The sequence below is a fragment of the Scyliorhinus torazame genome, chromosome 12 (genome assembly GCF_047496885.1).
Source record: "Scyliorhinus torazame isolate Kashiwa2021f chromosome 12, sScyTor2.1, whole genome shotgun sequence".
Lineage (NCBI taxonomy): Eukaryota > Metazoa > Chordata > Chondrichthyes > Carcharhiniformes > Scyliorhinidae > Scyliorhinus > Scyliorhinus torazame.
Window position 1 is genome coordinate 8437245 of NC_092718.1, and position 19543 is coordinate 8456787.

The window sequence follows — 19543 nt, forward strand, 5'->3', positions numbered from 1 at the left end:
GCGACAATCCATTGTAATGTAATAAATTCTAACTTAGAACAAAACCATGCTATTGTTCGGATCCTGGTAAAACTGTGAGGAAACTGCACACAGGAGTGATAACATTGACCCATAGGCATATTTAATGTTAAAACAAACTTTAATTTAAACACAGGATTAACCACATTAAGAACAAAAGAAAGAGCTTTACAGTTAACAGTTACAACAGTTCTTAAGTAAAAGAGAACATTTTAACTTACTTCTTAAACCTGCCACTACATTCCAATTAAGCAAACCAATAGATATCTTACAGGCAGGTTTCTACTTGTTTTTCTCTGTGCAGGATCTATGGAGAGAGAACCTTTCAGGACCAAACTGAAACACCTCTATGCAGATGAGAGTTCTAGGATCAACCGACATTTCAGACAAACCTGGCTCCTCCCATTAACTACATCACCTGTACCCGAAGCATAAGGCATTCTTTTTGCTCTTCTTACAAGATGTCCCTTGACTTGTTTAGCCAGGACCAAACACAATACCCCTCATAAATGATCTACACCCCAGGAGTCCATCAAATGTAAACAATACTCCATTAGCTAGCTATCAGTAAACAAGTAAATGTTTTTTGAGATCTATTAGCAGAACACCTCACTTGAAAGTGAATTATTACCTCACGTTTACGACATCTTAATCACAGCTGTGGCAGCCATACTGTCTGTGTGCCTCTTAACCCAGGTTATAATTGCTGCATAAATTATAACTTTTTTACATTCATCACACTCTTAAACAACACCGTGCTCTTAAACTTATAAAATAGTAACTTGCTGTGTCTAACAGTCCTGTATCTATTTCCTGATTTACACTATTGCTTTTAATATTTTTCAGGGGGCTGCCAAGTCAAGCTTTTGAATATATTAAATACAACAATGGCCTGGAAAGGGAAAGTGATTATCCTTATGAAGGAAAGGTCTGAATTTACATTTTTTCAAACTGTCCAATAATGGTAGAATGGGCCACTGTCTTTTCTAATCACAAGTCTGCAAATGAACCGAAATACATTTCAAAATGGCACATAGACTGGCGACACAGGGGATTGGACTCTGTCCCATTGGGAGCAATTTCTATTGGAATTCAAATTATTATTATTTAAAAAAAAAAGATTTAGAGAGCCCAATTCATTTTTTTCCAATTAAGGAGCAATTTAGCATGTCCAATCCAGCTGCCCTGCACATCTTTGGGTTGTGGGGATGAAGCCCACACAAACACGGGGAGAATGTGCAGACTCCACACGGACAGTGACCCAAAGCCGGGATCGAACCTGGGACCTCGGCGCCGTGAGGCAGCAGTACTGACCACTGCGCCACCGTGCGGCCCGGAATTCAAATTAATGAGAGCTTGGGGAATATGCAAATAAAACAAACACTGAAAAATGTACGTGCATAAGCACTTTAGGCAATTCAGTGTTTTGAGGTTGAGACAGCCCAAGGGTAAATGCACTTCTGTGATATCAGCACACAAGTTCGCCGGTGTAACTTCTCTTTTTGATCATGTAACTAAATTGTCATTATTATTTTCCCAGTGAACTCAGATCAACATGTCAGTTGTAATGACAAGACTAATACAAAATACAAACCACTAAGTCCAACCAGGGAAACACAGGAGGACTGTGGCAGATATTTGAAGAACAAGAGGCTATTCATTTGTGCCCTAACACAAGGGGGCACCCTAAGGGGGCACCTCCTCCACATTAAAACAAACAAGTTGGCTTGACATACTGTTCAAGTTATCTATTTTTAGGTCTGTGCAGTCATGAGCGATAAGAGATTGAGGGGGAAAAACATTTAGTATTTACATTTTAAATAAAAAATCCAAAATGGCACCTCGAAGTAGCCGTTTGGAAGGGAGAAGAGTGGGTCTCAGACTAGTATCTTAAACTTAAATAAGGGCAACTATGTGGGCATGAAAGTTGAGCTATCTGAAGTGAACTGGGATACAAAGCTAGTGGATAGATCAATAGAAGGGTAGTGGCAGATATTTAAGGGAATTTTTCAGAATACTCAAAATAAGTATATTCAGACTATAAAATTCTAAAGTGAGGACCCGCCATCCATGGTTAACTAAATAATCTGAGAAAATGACAAGCTTAAGGATAAAGCATATAACTGCGCAAAGGCGAGTGGCAACTCAGATGATTGGTCAGAAAATAAAGAACAGCAATAAATGACTAAAAGGTTAATCAGGAGAAAGAAGTTAAAGCGTGAGAGGAAGATAACTAGAAATGTATAAACAGATAGTTCCTATAGGTAACTAAAAGGAGTAAGTGAAGTGAGTGTTGGTCTTCTAGAGAGTGAGAATGGAAGTAGATTGTAGATAACAAAATGGTGGATGAAATGAGCAAATACCTTGTTTCTGTCTTCACAACAGAGGATACCAGAAATACTTGTAAATCAGGAGAGGAGAACTTGGTTTGATTTTTGATTTTGATTTGATTTATTGTCACATGTACCAAAGTGCAGTGAAAAGTATTTTTCTGTGGCCGAGGGAACGTACACACTACGTACATAGTAGACGAAAAGAATAATCAGCAGAGAACATTGACAAATGGTACGTCAACAAACAGTGATTGGTTACAGTGCAGAACAAGGGGCCAAACAAAGCAAATACATGAGCAAGAGCAGCATAGGGCGTCGTGAATAGTGTTCTTACAGGGAACAGATCAGTCCGAGGGGGAGTCGTTGAGGAGTCTTGTAGCTGTGGGGAAGAAGAGGTGAAATTACAATCACTAGGGAAGTGGTACTGAACAAACTGATGGAGCTAGACAGCCTGACACGTCTCCGGGTCAAGATGGATTTCATCCTCGGATTTTAAAAGAGGTAGCTGATAAAGTAGTAGACATTGGTGTTAATTTTCAAAACATTCCTTAGATTATGGAAAGATTTCATCAGAATGGAAAGTGGTAAATGTAACCCCTCTATTCAAAAATGATGGGAGGCAGAAAATGGGAAACCATAAGCCAATTAGCTCGATATTCGTTGTGGGGAAGTTGGTTAAAATCGATCATTCCAGAGACTATACTTGGGCACTTTGGAAAACTCACATTAATTGGGAAGATTCAGCACAATTTTGCGAAAGGGAAATCATGTTTAACCAATTTATTAGAGTTCTTTGAATGAGTAACGTGTGTAAAAAGTAGAATATTAATTAAATGGAAATCGACTGCTAAATTGCAAGGTGCAGGGGGATCTAGGTGTAGTGGTGAATGAGTCACAAGAAGCTAGTAAGCAGTCACAACAGGTAATTAAGAAGGCTAATGGAATGCTATCCTTCATTCCAAGAGAAATTACACATAAAAGTAAGGATGTTATGCTTTAGTTAATCAGGTGAGGCCGCATCTCGAATACTGTGTGCAGTTTTGGTTTCTTTATTTGAGGAAGGATGTAAATGTGTTGGAGGCGGTTCAGATGGGGTTTACGAGATTGCTACGGAATGAACAGGTTGTCTTATGGGGAAAGGTTGGATGGACTGGGCTTGTTTCCATGGAGTTTAGAAGAGTGAGGGGTGATTAATAAAAAAATAGATACAATTGAGTACCCAATTTTTCTTTCCCATTAAGGGGCAATTTAACGTGGCCAATTCATCTACCCTGCACATCTTTGGGTTGTGGGGGTGAAACCCACACAAACACAAGCCCCAGAAGATGTGCAAATTCCACACAGACAATGGCCGGGATCAAACTCGGCTCCTCAGCGCCGTGAGACAGCAGTGCTAACCACTGCGCCACCATGCTGCCCTCGAGGAGTGACTTCATTTGAATGTCAAAAGGAGGTTTCCTCTTGTGGGTGAATCCAGAACACAGTTTTAAAATTAGGCGCCGCCCTTATAGGACAGAGGTTTTTTATAGATTTAGAATACCCATCCTATCCAGATTTCACATAATGCCTGATTTAATGCTTCATTGACTTCACTCATAATGGCACAATGGCCAAAATTTTCCGAAGCATGTCATCGATGACAGCATGATTTCTTTCACAGACACCATTACTAAATGGGCTTTCTGCAGCCATATTCATAACTCTGATATTCACGTTTTCACACATATCCCTAAACTCATCATTAGCAAATTCTCCCCCATTGTCCGTAAGGAATTTTGCTGGTTGACCCAATCCTGTCCCTATCCATTTTTCCACGATTTGATCCAGAATTACTCTCTTTTCTTTACTTCGTACAATCGTTGATTGACTAAATCTGGTTGCTAAATCTACAAAATGCAAAATAAATATATTATTTGCTTTATCCCAGATCTTAAGGTCCATGGCCACAATGTCGTTAAAATCCCTGGCCAAAGGTAGGGTTACTATCGGTCGTGCTGGTGTCCTTCTGTACTTCCTACAAACTTCACAGCAGTCACTAACCTGTTCTATCAGTTTAGTATAGTTGTTATCCCTTACCCCTGCATCCTTTAATAAATTTTTCAGCCTCTGAGGAGATGGATGTGCAAATTGCCTATGCAGTTTTAATACCACAAGCTTTTTATCAGCTAAAGTCCCATTTTCAACTGTCATTAACACATCCTTAACCACTCTACTTGAAATATTATTTGTCAGTAATGGAATACAATAGCGTCCCGACTGTGTAAATTGTAAGTCCACCGTCTTTCCAAAAACTGTTGCCTTATCCTGTTCCATATCCAGTTTCATGTGTGCTTTCTTCATCGACGGTCTGCTCAGAAGCAAAGGTATCTCACTTGATACAACATCCGTGCTAATGAAATGATTCACTCCTGCAATAGTGCAAGGGATCACCACTCTATTCAGAGACTTCAGAGTATTATCATCCCCAAACCTGAAACTTGTGGAACTTTCAAATTCCTTAACCTTGTTACGATTTTCAGCATTCAAAGAGTCCAGGTAACATTTTAACCAGTCAATTCCACACACAGTAGATGTGCAGCCACTGTTCAATACAGCACAGTTGAAGGATTCTGCAACCAACACCCTCATTACCGGCGTAAAACTGCTTGTCATTTGGACAATGCCTTCTTTCTGTTCACTATCTTTTTCCTCTTCTGACTCTTCCATGTCATGTGTCGCTTCAAACACTATCATAACGAGTTGGACAGTTGAAAGCATAATGATATTGAGAGTCACATCGAAAACATCGATTTATCATGCCCCATGCATTTCTGGGGTTCATCTTCCTATTGTAGGTTCTAACTGGGTTTCTGTCGTCATAATTTCCTTGTCTCGGTCTCCTTCTATAGTCTTGAGCCCTGTTCGTAGTCATACAATTTCGCCATCCTGTTAGTAGTGTATCTTCCATATTCTGCCTTATTGCAGGCAGACCTATTTGGGTCATCAGAGCCATCGGAATCGAATGTTTCCCCAGAAACTTTTGTAAAGCTTTCGTCATCTGTTTGAATAAGAAATGAAATGAAATGAAATGAAATAAGGTATCCTTATCAGTAAACTGAACTCCTGTCAAAACCAGGAGCCTATCCATGTTGCTCACTCTAGCACAGTCAATTAATTTAAAGGCCAACACAAACTGTGGAAATTTTAGGTTGTGTTTCTGCAGCCTTTTATATAGTCTGCCAAATTCCAGTATATAGTCTTCCATGGAGATATCCTCCATTTTCCGGAACTTATCAAAATCCGACCATGCTTCATATGCACTTAACAAGTCATATTTCTTATAAATCTTATCCATATAATGTAATAAAGTCTCCAGACATTCTTCTGAGTCTAACTCTTCCAATTCCTGTTCAGAAAGCACTTTGTTTCGGATTTTAGTGCCATATGGTAGAGAAAGAGCCAATGCCATACCTTGTTTTCTCTTCCCCAAAGCAGTTACCTTAGTCCACATAACTACTGCACTTCTCCATTGGTCGTACGATTCCCTTTCAGAAAATAAGGGAGGATAGTCATATCCAGCCATCTTTATTCTCGGTTCAGCCATACATCCCTTTTTTTTTCTCACTCACTCCTTGGTTTGATCTGGAAAAGTTGTATCTTTCAACCCTTCACATTTACACAGCAACTATCCTCTGCTACCAATTGTTAGACGTTTTAGTTGCTGTGATATGAAGAGTCTAACGTTCTGTTCCTTTTTCACAAACACACATTTATTTCATTCCAACAGACCTTGCACAAAACTCTAACTATACATCACCTGACAGAGGCCACCTGAAGCCCCTTTACATATCAGTGTCAATTAATGGATACTTAACAATAATGAGACAACTAATTGCAATGTCTCTTAACCCATTACTTAACAAGGCGGGGTCACTGAATATTTTTAAGGAGGAGCTGGATAAATTCTTGTCAGGCAAACGGAATCAAAGATTATCGGGGGTAGATAGGAATGTGGAACTTTAAACACAAATAAAACAGCCATGATTTTATTGAATGGTGAAGCAGGTTCGAGAGGCCGAATGATCTACGTCTGCTCCTATTTTGTATGTTTGTAAAACTTGAAGGAATGAGACGTTATGTGATTAAAAGTTAATTTTCAGCACCAGAGGTGGTTTGGCAGTAATTAAGAATTAGCAAGCTGTTTACCCAGACTTGAATGGGCAACCCCACACTTTTTGTGGTGAATATCTACCAACTTTACGCCATCCACGTGTTTGAGTGCCATGTGTCTCAGCAAGGTGCTGGGGTGATGGAACTTGTGGAGCAGCAGGGTAAACCGGACAGCAAATTCCTGATTTTCACGTTTAAATGCGCATGTGCAGACACTAGAAAATACTTTCTGATTTCTTCTTCAACAGTGGTGAGTGCTAATCACCTCACTGTTATTCTTAATCAATGTACAGGCTAATAACTCGGCCCACGGATGAAGAGGGCCAAAGAGGCATAGAATGAGTGGGACCTGTAGGGTTTATAAAACCATATGCCACTAGCAGTGAAGTTAATGAAGCATAAAATCAGGCAGCATGTGAAATCTGGATCGGATTGGTATAGAGGAATACGGTTTGTCCAATGGTGATATCATTACTGGTGCACGCTTGGAGGGCAGAAGGGCCTGTTCCTCTGCTGTATTGTTCTTTGCTCTTCGTCATTGAAGCCAAATCCACCCTATCCCATTGGGTATTTTTAAAATTAAAATCAGGGTTCAAGTGTGAGAGTCCAAAGGGAGATTTGGCTGCCTCAACTCATATTCCCATGGGCTTCAGTCCACAATACAAAATATACGATCCTGGCACTCATGTGATTTTATAAACTGGAGACAATGAAGGTGATTGGTGCGGGAAATGGGAATGTCACTCCTATGTGACTGGAGGTGGTGCAATACTGGGAGCATCCCCTCTCAAGGTAATCGTGGATAAGGAATGCCATTTGAATTATTGCGGGAGGCAATTGTAACAATGGTGTAATCGTGTAACATGAGTGATAGCAAGTCATCAGCAATGTCCCCTAAATATTCTCCCATTGTGCGTGCTCTGTTGCTTTCAATGCATGGTACCTTTCATTTCTTAGTCATGGCCACACATACATTGTGTGGAATTCTCCGTAGCCCTACGCTGAAATCATGTTCGGCGATTAGGTGGAGAATGGGCTCTGATGCCAAAATGGGCGTCGGGTATTTCAGTCGGCACCTGTGCTAGCCCCTCATCGCTGCCAGAATCGATGAGGGGTCGCTGCCCACTGTCAAATTTCCTGTCATGAAAGTCGACACATTCCACGCTGGCGTCAGCACTTAGTCTCCAGAATGGAGAATCCAGGCCATGGTATCTTTCTTTTAAAAACATTTTTATTAGGGTATCTGTAGTTTTTATAATAATGACAACAACAGTGACATAAACATGATACAGAAACATTTCCATCCCTATCACGTTCTTCGCACCCCCAACAATGAAGCAATAGCCTAACCCCTCCCCCCGCTAAATTTCTGCATCTGCTGACATTGTAATTTTCTCCGAGAAAGTCGACGAACGGCAGACCCCTGCGGGTGAACCCTGACATTGATCCTCTTAGGGCGAACTTTATTTTCTCGAGACTGAGAAACCCAGCCATGTCACTAATGCAGGTCTCTACACTCGGGGGCTTCGAGTCCCTGCACATTAATAGAATCCGTCTCCGGGCTACCAGGGAGGCAAAAGCCAGAACGTCAGCCTCTCTCGCCCTCTGGACTCCCGGCTCTTCCGACACTCCAAAGATCGCTACCTCCGGACTCGGCACCACCCGTGTTTTTAGCACCGTGGACATTGCCTAAGCAAAACCCTGCCAAAACCCTCAAAGCTTTGAGCATGCCCGAAACATGTGGACATGATTTGCTGAGCTTCCCGCGCACCTCACACACCTGTCCTCTACCCCAAAGAACTTGCTCATCTGGGCCACAGTCATGTGTGCCCGCTGGACTACCTTGAATTGTATCAGGCTAAGCCTGGCACATGATGAGGATGTATTAACCATGTTTAAGGCATCCACCCACAGCCCCGCCTCTATCTCTCCCCCTATTTCATCCTCCCACTTGCCCTTTAGTTCCTCTATCTGAGTTTCCTCCGACTCCATAAGTTCTTTGTAGATATCTGATACCTTCCCCTCTCCCACCCATGTTCTGGAAACTGCCCTGTCCTGTATCCCCTGTGGTGGCAGGAGCGGGAAGTTCGAAACATGCCTTCTCAGGCCACGGTATCTTAAAGGAGGCAATTTGTGAGTGACCTTTCCAGTACCTTTTGGATTGGTGTACAATGTCACGCAGGCAGCTTACAGCGAACATTGGTCAGCACACCATTTCACATCCCTCCCCACTTTTATTTCCATCGGCCTCCAGTTCGCTATGATCCATTTTACACAATCACACAAAGTCACCTTGTCCCACTTTCGCAATTTAGTTTAATGTTCCAGATTTCCATCACAATCTTGAAATTGAGACGCAGGAAGTCAGCGCCACAGTGAGCAGAGAACCTGTCAAACCAGCATGGTGCTGCAGCATTTGTTGGTTCTGTTGTGATTTTTCTTTGTGTTTTTCTCAGGATGGACCTTGTAGGTTCCAAGCCAGCAAAGCTGCCGCATTTGTCAAGGATGTAGTGAACATCACTGAGGTAGGCCACAGGTCTTCCAATAATCATACGATGACACAAGTGTAATAGTGCTCACTCAATAATCAAGGGGCTTTTCACAGTAACTTCATTGAAGCCTACTTGTGACAATAAGCGATTATTATTATTATTATTATTATTAATAATAATCGCCGCCATTTCTGTACTTTTGTGAGCTAAATCCAGAAACCAGTTTTTTTTTTTAAATCCCAGCTGAATTCAAATAGGATCAAAGTTCCTGATTTTATTTGAAATGAATTAAAACTGGTTGAACTGAGTGTATTATTATTTTTTATTTTTAAAAATAAATTTAGAGTACCCAATTCATTTTTCCAATTAAGAGGCAATTTAGCGTGGCCAATCCACCTAGCCTGCACATTTTTTGGGTTGTGGGGGCGAAACCCACGCAAACACGGGGAGAATGTGCAAACTCCACACGGACAGTGACCCAGAGCCGGGATCGAACCTGGGATCTCAACGCCGTGAGGCTGCAGTGCAAACCACTGTGCCACCGTGCTGCCCTAACTGAGTGTATTATTGTAGCACACTGAGAACGCTGCTCTTACTCCTCACTCCTGAACAAGTACATTGATCTAACCCCCTGTTTTGTTTTATAGTGCGATGAAATGGGAATGATGGATGCTGTGGCAAGGCTGAACCCGGTCAGTTTTGCTTTTGATGTGACTGATGATTTTTTAAGTTACACAGAAGGTGTTTATTCCAAGTAAGTCCGTGACATTCGAGAAGACACACTATCATCCCCAGGGCAATGAGCAATGGGCAAATAAATGCTGGCCTTACCAGCAACATCAATATCCCATGGATATATTTCTAAAAACCACATTAATTGTAGGATTTGGTTTCAGAAAAGGCCTGTGTGGCATGGCAAGGCAATTCTGCTTATCTGAACCGCTCCATACTGGAGGGAAGGAGGGAGAAAGGAAGAACATGCTTTACAACCAATGATGTATTTTGAAGCATAGTCAGGGAAGCTCCCACAAACAGTCATTTTTAATCTAATTAGTTAAGGGATAAATATTGGTCCAGAACATTGGGAGGTCTCCAATACTCTTCTTCAGAACACTGGCCACTGGATTTAGGCCCACCTTAGAGGTTAGACTGGGCTTTCGTTTAACATCTCATCGAAAGGTCTTCTCAATTAACTATTTCTTTTTTTTTTTTTAATAATTTTTATTAAAGGTTTTCATAAAATATCAATAACAAAATGAGAAAGAAAAAAGAACCCAACAGGGTTAAGTACAAAACACAATCTAAAAAAGCAACCCCCAAACCCCTCCCCCCCGTACCTAAATAATAAATTAACATTAACACCCCGACTTAAGACAACAGGTGTATACACCCCCTCAGACCCTGCAGTGTAAATAACATAAACAAAAATAAAGTAACCCCACCCCCCGAGCTGCTGCTGCTATTGACCAATGTCTATCGTTCTGCCAGAAAGTCTAAGAACGGTTGCCACCGCCTAAAGAACCCTTGTACCGACCCTCTCCAATTTAATGAACCTTGCCATATCGCTGATCCAGGATTCCACGCTTGGGGGCCTCGTATCTTTCCACCGAAGGAGAATCCTTCGCCGGGCTACCAGGGACACAAAGGCCAGAATTCCGGCCTCTTTCGCCTCCTGCAATCCCGGCTCCTCTGCCACCCCAAATATTGTGAGCCGCCAGCCCGGTTTGACCCTGGATCCTACCACCCTCGACACCGTCCTCGCTACACCCTTCCAAAATTCCTCCAACGCTGGGCATGCCCAGAACATATGGGTGTGATTCGCTGGGCTCCCCGAGCACCTAACACACCTGTCCTCACCCCCAAAGAACCGGCTCATCCTTGTCCCGGTCATGTGTGCCCTGTGCAGCACCTTAAATTGTATGAGGCTGAGCCTCGCGCATGAAGAGGAAGAGTTCACACTCCCTAGGGCATCTGCCCACGTCCACTCTTCGATCTCCTCTCCCAACTACTCCTCCCACTTACCTTTCAACTCCACCACCGAGGCCTCCTCCTCCTCCTGCATCACCTGGTAAGTTTCCGAGATCTTCCCCACTCCCACCCACCCCCCCGAGAGCACCCTGTCCTGTACTGTGAGTGGCAGTAGCCGTGGGAATTCCACCACCTGCCGTGGTAAGTACCTTACCTGTAAGTACCTGAAGGTCTTCCCCGGGGGGGAGCCCGTACTTCTCCTCCAACTCACCCAAGCTCGCGAACTTCCCGTCCACAAACAGGTCCCCCAACTTTCGTATCCCTGCCCTGTGCCACCCCAAAAACCCTCCACCTGTTCTTCCTGGGGCGAACCGGTGGTTCCCCCGTAATGGGGTCCACGCCGAGGCCCTAACTTCCCCCCTATGCCGCCTCCACTGCCCCCAAATTTTGAGGGCCGCCACCACCACCGGCCTCGTGGTATACCTCCTTGGAGGGGGCGGCAGCGGCGCCGTTTCAATTAACTATTTCTAATAGACCATGGGCAGCCCATTTCCTCTGCAGATTTACAACAAGCAGATTGTGCTCTTGAGTTACTTCCATAACGCAGTCCCATTTTATACATAGCTTGACTCAAAACTCTCCTAAAGCATATTGAGCTTGATGCGATGGAGTGGTTTACGTTTCATTTACATCGGGCACTTTGTACCTCCTGAATACCATCCCAGTATTTGGGCATCAGAACTCTTCTCTCCGCTCATTGAGTGGGGCCTGAACCCCGTAATCTTTCAGGAGGCTAACAATGAGCCATGGTTCAATCCACTAATGGACCACAACTAGGACTACATAAAAACTTTGTTATAATGAGAGTTTGTACGAATGAATCCTCCTGAAAATGATTTGGAAATACAAATCCAGGGAATACAAGTGCAGTGAATGGGACTTATGACTGCCCCAAAATGAAGGCCAACGACCCCATCCCAAGCTGCAAGTAGCAGGGTTGTTAGCACAATATTGTCCGGTGCATCTATGATGCTCACCCTGACTGAGGCTCGGAACATCAAAGAGGCTCATGGTGTCAACCATGGATCAGTGGAGAGACCTCCTGATTCTGAGTCAGAAAGGGGCTGGTTTAGCACTGTGGGCTAAATAGCTGGCTTGCAATGCAGAACTGCCAGCAGCACGGGTTCAATTCCTGCACTGGCCTCCCTGAACAGGTGCCAGAATGTGGCGACTAGGGCCTTTTCACAGTAACTTCATTGAAGCCTACTTGTGACAATAAGTTATTATTATTATGAGTTCCAGCCTCACTCTAGAGACTTGTGCACATAATTTAGACTGACACTCCCAGTGCAGTACTGAGGGAATGCTGGAGTGTCCTTTTAGATGAACCCATCTGTCCTCTCAGGCGCACATAAAGGATTTCAGCGCACAATATGAAAACAAAGCAGGGGAACTTCCCAGAAGGAAGTAACAGTAAAATGGGGAAATAAGAACACTGGTCCAAACTCTTCTTTACCTTCTGGATTGTCCTGGCCAATATTTATCACTGAACCATCATCACTATCATAGGTGACTGGTCATTATCACATTGTTGTTTGTGGAAGCTTGCTGTGGACATATTGGCAACTGTATTTCCTCTGTTACAGCCACCACTACACTTCAAAAGAATTTTATTGGTTGTAAAGTGCTTTGGGACATTGCGAAAAATGTTATATCAAAGCCAGTTTTAAAAAAAATCTCATCTTGCTCCAACGTAGCAGATGCAAGTCAAGAAGCTCACAGGCATAGAGTGGCTGGAATCTCAGCAACACCCAAGGGATCTGTCAGGCTATCCCTTACTGTTACTGATCACCTCCAAGATTGATGACCTGGTTTGATTATTGATCCGGGCCTTTTGCCGACCCTGGAGCAAAATTTGTTCTCCTCTCCCAGTGGGTTCAGGGTCAAACAGGAGGCCTACTGCATTGGATTTCCTGAGAGATCCCAGGAGCTCCTTGACCACCCCTCTCCTTCACTATGGGAGATTCAGGCAGGGTATCACAGGAATAAGAGTAGGACGTTTAATCCTTTGAGCCTATTCTAATATTCAACCGCTGATCTCTGACCTAACCTCATTTACCCAACTCTACCCCTTATCTCAATTACTTTGGTTAACAAAAATCTATCAATCAGTTTTAAATTGAACACATGATCCAGCATCAATTCCATTTGCGAAAGAGAGTTTGAAACTTCTGCCACCTTTGACCGCAGAAGTGTTTCCTAGTTTCTCTCCAGAAAGATCTGGCTTTAATTTTACACTCTGCCCCCTGGTCCTAGATGCCTCAAACAGCAGGAAACATTTATCTCTATCGAACTTACCCATTCCCCTTAATATTTTGAAAATTTAAATCAAATTACTTGCAGGTAATAAGACCCTAGTTGAGGTCATCTTTCCTAAATGAACCTTTGGAGTTCAATAATCATTCTGGTAAATAAACACTGCATTCCCTCCAAAACCACTCTATCCTTCCTAAGGTGGGGTACCATGAACTACTCACAGTAACTCCAGACCTGGTTTAACCAGTGCTTTATATAACTGAAGCCTGACTTGTACGCCCTCGTATTCTCGTCCTCCAGATATGAAGGCCAGCATTCCGTTTTTTTATTATTTTCTGTACCTGTTCAAGTCAATCTATGTACCTTGACCCCCGAATTTCTTGTGTACCTCCACTGTCTCCACCTGGGCAGCACGGTAGCACAGTCGTTAGCACTGTTACTTCACAGCACCAGGGACCCGGGGACCCGGGTTTGATTCCCGGCTTGGGTCACGGTCTGTGGGGAGTCTGCACGTTCTCCCCGTGTCTGCGTGGGTTTCCTCCGGGTGCCGGACTCCGGTATCCGCCCACAAGTCCCGAAAGACGTGCTGTTAGGTCATTTGGACATTCTGAATTTTCCCTCTGTGTACCCGAACAGGTGCCGGAATGTGGTGACTAGGGGCTTTTCACAGTAACTTCATTGGGCAGCACGGTACCACAAGTGGATAGCACTGTGGCTTCACAGCGCCAGGGTCCCAGGTTCGATTCCCCGCTGGGTCACTGTCTGTGCGGAGTCTGCACGTTCTCCCCATGTCTGCGTGGGTTTCCTCCGGGTGCTCTGGTTTCCTCCCACAGTCCAAAGACGTGCAGGTTAGGTGGATTGGCCATGATAAATTGCCCTTAGTATCCAAAAAGGTTAGGAGAGTCTATTGGGTTACGGGGATAGGGTGGAAGTGAGAGCTTAAGTGGGTTGGTGCAGACTCGATGGGCCGAATGGCCTCCTTCTGCACTGTATGTTCTATGTTCATTGCAGTGTTAATGTAAGCCTACTTGTGACAATGAAGATTATTATTATTATCTAGCTTTTCACCATTTGGAAAGTACACTGTTCTATCCTTTTTTAGGTCCGAAATGGTGGACCTCATGGGCGGCATTCTCCCGTACCCGGTGGGGCGGGGGGTCCCGGCGGGACGGAGTGGCGTGAACCACTCCGGCATCGGGCCGCCCCAAAGGTGCGGAATCCTCCACACCTTCAGGGGCTAGGACGGCGCCGGAGGGGTTTGCACCCCGCCGGCGTGGAAGGCCTTTGGCGCCGCGCCAGCCTGGGCCGAAGGGACTCTGCCGGCCGGCGCGGGTCTGGGCATGCGCAGGAGCATCTGCTGCCGTCATCCCTGTGCATGCGCAGAGGGATTCACCTTCGTGCCGGCCATTGCGGACGCCTACACGGCCGGCGCGTAGGAATAGAGTGCCCCCACGGCACAGGCCCGCCCGCGGAACGGTGGGCCCCGACTGCGGGCCAAGCCACCGTAGGGGCACCTCCCGGAGCCAGAACTCCCCGTGCCCCCCCAAGAACCCTGGAGCCCGCCAGCACCGCTAGGTCCCACCGGTAAGGGACCACCTCCAATCTACGCCAGCGGGACTGGCATAGAACGTGCGGGACTTCGACCCATCGCGGGCCGGAGAATCGCCGGGAGGGACCGCTGCCAGCGGCCGCCGACCGGCGCGCCGCGATTCCTGCCCCCGCCAATTCTCCGGCGCCGAAGAATTCGGCAGCTGGCGGGGGCGGGATTCACGCCGCCCCACGGCGATGCTCCGACCCGGCGGGGGGTCGAATTTCTTACATTGAAATCCACTAGTGTTTCTATTCCCTGTCCCTTTCGAACTCTCGTCTCCGCAAAATCATCAATCGGGAAATCCCGTTGGCAATAGCGCAGTCGGTAGATCCCGCTGGCGGGCCACCTCCGCTGCCGCAAAACACGCAGTGGGGTGGTCGGTAAACCTCACCCCCAGTCCTTATTTTTGCACCCCCCATTATAAATCCAGGTGGCTACATTGTGACCACTGCCCATGTAAACGTGTGCCACAGGTAGTGCTGTAATTACAGTGTCACAGGTTTACATAGGTGGTTCGCATCATAAATGCTGATGGGAAAAGTTGAATGGAATTGCACATAAATATAAGAATTTTGATGTATTGAATAGAAATGGGTACTTGTGATTTTTAAAACTTAAATCTTCCAACAGCCCAAACTGCAGTTCAACCCCAGATAAAGTGAATCATGCTGTCCTGGCTGTGGGTTATGGGGTGTCCAATGGAACCAAGTACTGGATCGTGAAGAACTCCTGGGGCACATCCTGGGGAATTGACGGGTCTGTACATTTTTTGAAAGTAATAAAGTTAGATTAATTTTTTTCAACTGCAAATGTGTGAATTATGAACAGTACCTTCTAAAGTGTAAGGTAATGAGCGGCCCCAGTGGCTCAGCTGGTTAAGGTATATTATGAGGTATATTAAGGGCAGCACAGTAGCATTGTGGATAGCACAATTACTTCACAGCACCAGGGTCCCAGGTTCGATTCTGGCTTGGGTCACTGTCTGTGCGGAGTCTGCACGTTCTCCCCGTGTGTGCGTGGGTTTCATCTGGGTGCTCCGGTTTCCTCCCGCAGTCCAAAGATGTGCAGGTTAGGTGGATTGGCCATGATAAATTGCCCTTAGTGTCCAAAATTGCCCTTAGTGTTGAGTGGGGTTACTGGGTTATGGGGATAGGGTGGAGGTGTTGACCTTGGGTAGGGTGCTCTTTCCAAGAGCCGGTGCAGACTCGATGGGCCGAATGGCCTCCTTCTGCACTGTAAATTCTATGGTAATTCTATGATAATCTATGATGAGCTGAGGAAGGTCCCGGGCTCAATGGTTGGAGTGTGTTGATGTATCCTTTCGCTCCCCATCCCTCCGTGCTAATCACTTAAATGTAAACATTACACTGATTTTAATTGTAAATTTTCATGGTTTATTTATTCACCAACATAAGAACACAAGGCAAGCCCCTCGAGTCTGCTCCATCATTAAGTAATAGCTTATCTTCTGCTTCAATTCCACTTTCTTCATTTTTACTTTTATACCTTTTTTCAAATTGTGTGTGTCGGGGGGAAACTGAAGTGACATCACAGAAAAGCTGTGGCCAGAGTGGCTGGTTGGGATTCAACACTAAATTTAAAAAAAATTTGAGTATTTGGTAACTAATTAAACATAATAACTTAATTATAATTTAGAGGGATATCTAAGCCAGAGATCGGAGAGTACTATAGTTAGCTATCGCATTTCTATTAGAAATCTAGTGCTAGGAAACAGATAGTTGACAGTAACTTTGAAATTTTTTTTAAAATATTTTTTTTTTAAAAAGACAAATTTTAATTTTAATTTTAATTAATCGACGCAATGTCAGTTAGAGGGGTGCTGTGCTCTGACTGTGAGATGTGGCAGGTCCGGGAGGCTTCCAGCGTCCCGGATGGCTTCATCTGCAGAAAGTGCACCAACTGGAGCTCCTCACAGACCGCATGGTTCGGTTGGAGCAGCAATTGGATGCACTTAGGAGCATGCAGGTGGCGGAAAGCGTCATAGATCGCAGTTATGTAAATATGGTCACACCCAAGGTGCAGGCAGAGAAATGGGTGACCACCAGAAAGGGCAGGCAGTCAGTGCAGGAATCCCCTGTGGTTGTCCCCCTCTCGAACAGATATACCCCTTTGGATACTGTCGGGGGGGATAGCCTATCAGGGGAAAACAGCAGCAGCCAGAGCAGTGGCACCACGGCTGGCTCTGATGTTCAGAAGGGAGGGTCAAAGCGCAGAAGAGTAATAGTAATAGGGGACTCTATAGTCAGGGGCACAGATAGGCGATTCTGTGGACGTGAAAGAGACTCCAGGATGGTATGTTGCCTCCCTGGTGCCAGGGTCCAGGATGTCTCCGAACGGGTAGAGGGCATCCTGAAGGGGGAGGGCAAACAGGCAGAGGTCGTTGTACATATTGGTACTAACGACATAGGCAGGAAGGGGCATGAGGTCCTGCAACAGGAGTTCAGGGAGTTAGGCAGAAAGTTAAAAGACAGGACCTCGAGGGCTGTAATCTCGGGATTACTCCCTGTGCCACGTGCCAGTGAGGCTAGAAATAGGAAGATAGAGCAGCTAAACACGTGGCTAAACAGCTGGTGTAGGAGGGAGGGTTTCCATTATCTGGACCACTGGGAGCTCTTCCGGGGCAGGTGTGACCTGTATAAGAAGGACGGGTTGCATCTAAACCGGAGAGGCATAAATATCCTGGCCGCGAGGTTTGCTAGTGTCACACGGGAGGGTTTAAACTAGTATGGCAGGGGGGTGGGCACGGGAGCAATCGGTCAGAAGGTGAGAGCATTGAGGGAGAACTAGGGAATATGGACAGTGTGGCTCTGAGGCAGAGCAGACAGGGAGAAGTTGCTGAACACAGTGGGTCTGGTGGCCTGAAGTGCATATGTTTTAATGCAAGGAGCATTACGGGTAAGGCAGATGAACTTAGAGCTTGGATTAGTACTTGGAACTATGATGTTGTTGCCATTACAGAGACCTGGTTGAGGGAAGGGCAGGATTGGCAGCTAAACGTTCCAGGATTTAGATGTTTCAGGCGGGATAGAGGGGGATGTAAAAGGGGAGGCGGAGTTGCGCTACTTGTTTGGGAGAATATCACAGCTGTACTGCGAGAGGACACCTCAGAGGGCAGTGAGGCTATATGGGTAGAGATCAGGAATAAGAAGGGTGCAGTCACAATGTTGGGGGTATACTACAGGCCTCCCAACAGCCAGCAGGAGATAGAGGAGCAGATAGGTAGACAGATTTTGGAAAAGAGTAAAAACAACAGGGTTGTGGTGATGGGAGACTTCAACTTCCCCAATATTGACTGGGACTCATTTAGTGCCGGGGCTTAGACGGGGCAGAGTTTGTAAGGAGCATCCAGGAGGGCTTCTTAAAACAATATGTAGACAGTCCAACTAGGGAAGGGGCGGTACTGGACCTGGTATTGGGGAATGAGCCCGGCCAGGTGGTAGATGTTTCAGTAGGGGAGCATTTCGGTAACAGTGACCACAATTCAGTAAGTTTTAAAGTACTGGTGGACAAGGATAAGAGTGGTCCGAGGATGAATGTGCTAAATTGGGGGAAGGTTAATTATAACAATATTAGGCGGGAACTGAAGAACATAGATTGGGGGCGGATGTTTGAGGGCAAATCAACATCTGACATGTGGGAGGCTTTCAAGTGGCAGTTGAAAGGAATACAGGACCGGCATGTTCCTGTGAGAAAGAAAGATAAATACGGCAATTTTCGGGAACCTTGGATGATGAGTGATATTGTAGGCCTCGTCAAAAAGAAAAAGGAGGCATTTGTCAGGGCTAAAAGGCTGGGAACAGACGAAGCCTGTGTGGAATATAAGGAAAGTAGGAAGGAACTTAAGCAAGGGGTCAGGAGGGCTAGAAGGGGTCACAAAAAGTCATTGGCAAATCGGGTTAAGGAAAATCCCAAGGCTTTTTACACGTACATAAAAAGCAAGAGGGTAGCCAGGGAAAGGGTTGGCCCACTGAAGGATAGGCAAGGGAATCTATGTGTGGAGCCAGAGGAAATGGGCGAGGTACTAAATGAATACTTTGCATCAGTATTCACCAAAGAGAAGGAATTGGTAGATGTTGAGTCTGGAGAAGGGGGTGTAGATAGCCTGGGTCATATTGTGATCCAAAAAGACGAGGTGTTGGGTGTCTTAAACAATATTAAGGTAGATAAGTCCCCAGGGCCTGATGGGATCTACCCCAGAATACTGAAGGAGGCTGGAGAGGAAATTGCTGAGGCCTTGACAGAAATCTTTGGATCCTCGCTGTCTTCAGGGGATGTCCCGGAGGACTGGAGAATAGCCAATGTTGTTCCTCTGTTTAAGAAGGGTAGCAAGGATAATCCCGGGAACTACAGGCCGGTGAGCCTTACTTCAGTGGTAGGGAAACTACTGGAGAGAATTCTTCGAGACAGGATCTACTCCCATTTGGAAGCAAATGGACGTATTAGTGAGAGGCAGCACGGTTTTGTGAAGGGGAGGTCGTGTCTCACTAACTTGATAGAGTTTTTCGAGGAGGTCACTAAGATGATTGATGCAGGTAGGGCAGTAGATGTTGTCTATATGGACTTCAGTAAGGCCTTTGACAAGGTCCCTCATGGTAGACTAGTACAAAAGGTGAAGTCACACGGGATCAGGGGTGAGCTGGCAAGGTGGATACAGA

At 45.2% G+C, this 19543-nt stretch overlaps 1 protein-coding gene across 1 annotated transcript in view; it reads left to right on the forward strand.

Moving 5' to 3' along the window:
- The window catches only part of LOC140387376 (pro-cathepsin H-like), a 53302-nt gene that overhangs the window by 26174 nt on the left and 7585 nt on the right, over positions 1 to 19543 (forward strand). The window contains exons 8-11 of the mRNA XM_072470379.1: positions 865 to 946; positions 8957 to 9025; positions 9640 to 9746; positions 15498 to 15623. Of these exons, the coding sequence (XP_072326480.1) occupies positions 865 to 946; positions 8957 to 9025; positions 9640 to 9746; positions 15498 to 15623 (384 nt within the window). The remainder of the gene's footprint in view (positions 1 to 864; positions 947 to 8956; positions 9026 to 9639; positions 9747 to 15497; positions 15624 to 19543) is intronic.